The following is a 5,357-nucleotide window of genomic DNA, read 5'->3' on the forward strand; positions in this document are numbered from 1 at the left end:
GTGGCAGAAACAACTACTGTTAGTTTTGTTTGGTCGCCACTGTTTGTATTTTCACATATAAGTCGGTAAATTAAGGGTTTTATTTTGATCAAATCAGTGTTAGTGATTGTTGGAAAGACTAAAAAAAAGGTGGTTTTGGTGAGTTTTATTATGTTTCTGTACAGTTTGAAGTCTGTTTTACAATTATCAACAAGGTAAAACTAGTGTTTTTTTAAATGGAGTCTGGTTGGACTTCATGTGAAATTGAGAACGAGACTCTCCCTTTATAATTAGAACTATTACAGTTAAAGAAACCTCCAAACTGAAGAACTTTCCATCGGTGTGTTTGTAGATCGACGAGCTGAAGCTGAAGGTGGTCGAGTTGGCCGGCGTGAAGAAACCCGCCCTGAAGAAAGTGCGTATGTCCGCTGACGCCATGCTGCAGGCCCTGCTGGGAGGCAAACACAAGGTGACCATGGACCTGAGAGCCAACCTGAAGCAGGTCAAGAAGGAGGTCAAAGAAGAGGTGAGACAACCAGTTTACTTTAAAGAAGGGATGTCACGACACCAGTTTGTACCAGTACCAGTCAAATTCCATCAATACCCGTTGGTTTCGTTTTTATATCGACTGTCTGCCGATCAATAACCTATAAGAGTCTCTCAGCCTTCAGTTTCTATCACAGGTTTGTGGTCATTTTAAGCGCCCATTTGTCAGAAAAAACCTGTTTAACAGCCGACTGACAATTGATAACAATAAATAAAACAATGTTAATAGTTATTTACATATATTAGACCCTAGAAATAATCAACAGTGAATCTTCTGACTCTGTAAACGAGTCCAATTTTATCCAAAAAACCATCCAGGAGCAACCACCATGGTTTCTTTCCGGCTCTCTACCTTTCCTCTTGGGGCAATCAGCACCTGCTGTTGGTGGAGTTGCTCTTTAATCCGAACTCCACGCTTCCTGTTCTGATCACTGTACATTATTTTCTGTCTTAGATAACACACGTTTGAACAATAAAACCAAAAACAGATCAAATAGAAACAGAGAAGTCTGAAGGAGTTATCTTAGCGACCGCAGCATCTGGGTGCTGAATTCCTCCTGAATCCAGACGTTTTGGATAATTTTGACTTAAAAAATCCAATCAGACGTCATTCAGAGACGTTTTCAGCATAGTTTGAAGCTGCTACCGGCCGATCCGGAAGAACCGGTACCGGTAAGGACTTGGTACCGCAGTATCGGTTTCCCGTGACATCCCTACTTCAGACATGAACTCGTCGTTAGAGCTGTGTTGACTCTGTTCATTTCCTTCAGGGTGGCGAAGGCGTCGGCGACTGGCGTAAGAACATTGAAGACAAAGCTGACAGGAAGAAGATGTTCGAGACTTCCTAAAAGACTTTCACTTCCTCTCTTTCCCACGACTGACCCTTTTCATGGAATATAAAAAACTCGTGCCATTAAATTAAATCTTTTTTTTGGAATAAGGAAACGCTGTCATACTGCAGTTTTTTCCAGACGATGTTTGGAAGTTTAAAAGGTTGAGTTGGGGTTATTTTTCTTTAACATTTGAGTTATTCTCTTACTTCTGTTGAAACAGGTAGATGTTGGTGTTTATCTGATCAGATTTAAAGTCTTACTTAGAAATAGAAAAAGCTGCTTCCAGTGTAGAGAAATGTGGGTTTATATTGTAGTGAAATGGGCGTTATGCTCGCAGTCAACCACCAGATGTCAGCAGAGAGCCTTTCTCTCTCTCACTCTCTTCCTCTCTGCTGGATCATCTCTCACTCATTAAATGTGGCTTCACACCAAAATATTTTCATCAGTTTTACAAACAAACAAAAAGCCAGAGCGACTTGAAGTTCGACGAATGGTGAGTAACTTTATTTTCCTCTTTGCACTTTAATTTCATCCCTGCACGAAACTCTCAATTTCACCCTGAAAGTCACTTTAAAAAACATCCACGTTGTATTTAACAGAAACACACATATAAATACATTAAATATTCAAACTTGTTGAACATTTATGACATTAATTGAATTATTTATATATATATATATATATTAACTTCTGCCTGTTAAATAAACTGGTAATTATTCTAAAACTGAAGGAAAAACCAGGCAGGAGACTGAACGTTCTCGTCTCGTAGTTCGAAACACAGAATAAATAACTTCCAACTTCACTAGAATTAGACTTATCGTGATGGATAACGTTAACATCACCTGACCCTCATTCTCCTACACAGTTCATCGAACGCAGTAAATGCAGCTTGTTAATGAAGGTAAAGAATCATAATGAATTACTGTAGTGCTGCAGAGACACAAAATACCAACAATCACAAAGCAAACAAATAAAGAAAATAAATACATTTAAGAGAAACATGAGTTTTACATTTTTAAGGAATAAAAACTGCTACAGGAAAAACACAAAATATAACTCAACTGATCCCCAGATTTTATTTAGGTTGCAAATACATCTCCAGAACTTCTTCCTCCTGTTACATTTTCCTCATTTACTAACTAATAATTAAGTATTTGTGTGTATTATATATATAGTTGTTTTGTTGATGGAAAAACAAGATGCTTAATTCCTGTGAAATGCTGTTAAAAAGTGACACTACTGATTCTACCTCCGCTACTTTTAACCTAAATGCATTAATTGTCTCATTAATTAAGTAATTAAAATGTGGTCATTATTTTACTGATGATAAAGTTGAAGTTCAACCCCAGATAGAAAGTTGGGAAACACTGATATTGGGTGTCTAAATGTGTTTTTTGAGCTCTTAATAGTTATAAACATTCATTTGCATTTAGATTTTTTTGTGGATGTTTAGACTTTTTGGGAGTTTTTACCAAATCTTTTTAGTTTTGCACAGAAAGTTTTGAAAACAAACAAAAAACCTGCACAAACAAGGAACAATTAAAACAGGAATAATGCAGAAAAATCCACTCATTAAGGGACATTAGCTCAGTTGTTGATATTCAGGGTGTCAGTTTGTTCTTTCCAGAAGCTTTAAGATTAAATCCTGTCAGTTTTTGGGGTCTGATGTGCGTCTGTAGCGGTCGTCCCTGATTCCTCCTGCGTTGCTGCTTCACAGCTTCACACTGTGTTTGCACCGGCGGCCGTTAAGCTGCTGGTTTAAAGAAGATCTGCGAACATTAATCACCGACGCTGTTGTGTAACAACGGTCCCTTTCACTGTGTCTCAGTGGGGGGGAACCCGATAGCGTCCCTCCAGGACTTCCTATGGCAGAAATTTACGAGGTTCCTCTGAGAGTTGCTGTGGTATTTCTGGAGCCTGCCGGCCCATTGGTCTGAAGTGGTTCTGCTACCATAAAGAGGGCTGAGTTTTCTGCTGAGCGAGCGGTTCACACCCTATATACCCTGTTTAATCTTTACTGTTTAGGACTTGGCAGTGTCTCCCCCCCTTCTTCGTCTTCCTCCTCCTCGTCACGTTCAGTAGGTGAGAGTCTCCTCGGCTCAACTACGTTTAGCTCCGGTAGGGAAACAATACAGAGAGGTGAATTTATTCTGCAGAGGTCGGTTTGTAAAGGTGCTGCTGCAGGTGTGACCTCCGACCTGGGAGGCTGCGTTCAGGTGTTTGGAAGTAGAATCAGAGAGCTGTTGGACTTATTGAAGGACGCTGAGCGGTGAAGTAACTCTGGGACGCTCGGGCAGGTTGAAGTTTGGATTTAAAACGTGAACCGGAGGCAAATTCGTCATTGTGTTGTTTTATTTTGGTTCGTTGTCGATTTGATGCTCTCTGGATGTTTCGTTAAGTTTGCATGGTTTGATATTCAAATAGTAGTTTAGTTTTAAGAGCTTGGATTTAAAATCAGCTCAAAATCTCAACTTTAGTTTGCGTGTCTGTGATTTTCAGGTAATTTACTGTAAAGAAAATGATGTAATTTGTTGCTAATTACATTAGAAAGTTAATTTTCTTTGAGCAAAAGCTTAATTTAAACATTAAATCAGGAAATTGAGGACAAGGTTCATTTAAATATTTATTAATTTATTATTATTAATTAAAAATGAAGCGCAGTTTTTTGTTATAAATGTGGATGCAGTTTGTTGTGAGCGTTTGTGAGCAGTTACATCCTGATATAAACGCTGGAGAAACCAGATGTTAAAAGTCTGAATCTGCACATTTGACCACAAGTTTTATAGTTTCTGATTCTTGACATTGCAATCTGGAACAGGTTGTGGACACGCTGGTGTCAGCTGGTTCGCATGTCTGCAAGATGTTGGTATTGGTGTTAATGGCTCTCAATGCGTGCTCGGGGGCCACATTTGGTTCCTGCGCTGGTGGCCTTTCGTGTTCGTATCGTTGGCTCGCTGTAAGACGGTTAAATTCCAGGCAGAATATCTGACCCCGCCCGTCCAAAATTAGCTGGTTTGTGATCGCCGGTTTTCCATGATAGTGAAGCGTATCGTGTTTCCCTCCCTGCTGTGGGTCAAAGGGTTGCGGATCGATAACGAGGGAGGCAACGGGGAGCTCTGGAGGGTGTCAGTGTGCTTTATGTTTAACATGCTCCTCACTAACTGATGTTTTCTGTCTCCGAACAGGGTGTGAAGATCACAAACCGCCAAAATGTCTGAGTGAGTACATTTTCTTCTTTACTTTGAGCTCCACCAACCATCAGTGTCACAGAAACTGTTGCAGCTGCTCCTGATTTCTATATTTTTAGGCATTTATTTGTTTATTTTGGGAGGCTAGGGAAACTTACAGGTGTGTAAATCCCCGTTAATCTGCAAGGAAGTTTTGGATTTAGACACCATGTACATCCCAGATAGTGTGTCACAATATGGCGTCTAATGATGATGATCAATCACATTAATCTTTCCTGTCAGGAAAAGGTTGCCAAGTCTTGAAATTGACTTTTTAAATACGTATAAAAGGTTTAGTTCTTGTCTAATGTTTGTATTTTGGAGGTTTCATCAATGCAATGAGTGGGAAAAAAACAACAATTTGGTTCTGATTATAAAGAAAATACAGATTTGAATCCAAATTTAACTCCTTTTGTTGAGTTTAGAAGCAGTTATTAGTAGAAAAACTGCATTTAAACTCAATAAATGATAATTAATTAATCTTTTATTCATTAAATTATGAATTTTCTTACTTTATTTGAGATATATGTTTAATTCTATGCTGCCTATAGAGAAACTTTTTTTTGAGAAACCCATTTTTATATGACGAGTTTACGAAAGCATAAGTGATTGGATCTGTATTTACCCTATAATTAGGAACAAATTAGTGTCCAAAAATATGGTCAGACTTTAATTTAGACTGAGCTGTGCTTTCAGCTGTCCTATATTTATATATATATATATATATATTATATTATATTATATATTTATATATATATATGTATATATATAT

The 5,357-nt window shown here is 38.2% G+C and overlaps 1 protein-coding gene and 1 pseudogene across 1 annotated transcript in view; both read left to right on the forward strand.

Annotated features, from left to right (window-relative positions):
* Window positions 1–1,470, forward strand: part of LOC118330911 (troponin I, fast skeletal muscle-like) — a 6,689-nt gene extending 5,219 nt beyond the window's left edge. Inside the window, exons 6-7 of the mRNA XM_035665640.1 lie at window positions 332–505; window positions 1,296–1,470. Coding sequence (XP_035521533.1) covers window positions 332–505; window positions 1,296–1,373 — 252 coding nt within the window. The 3' untranslated portion in view covers window positions 1,374–1,470. The remainder of the gene's footprint in view (window positions 1–331; window positions 506–1,295) is intronic.
* Window positions 1,471–2,795: 1,325 nt separating this feature from the next.
* Window positions 2,796–5,357, forward strand: part of LOC118330915 — a 6,869-nt pseudogene continuing 4,307 nt past the window's right edge.

Source organism: Morone saxatilis, unplaced genomic scaffold (assembly GCF_004916995.1).
Source record: "Morone saxatilis isolate NCDOM2014 unplaced genomic scaffold, NCSU_SB_2.0 Contig2, whole genome shotgun sequence".
Lineage (NCBI taxonomy): Eukaryota > Metazoa > Chordata > Actinopteri > Moronidae > Morone > Morone saxatilis.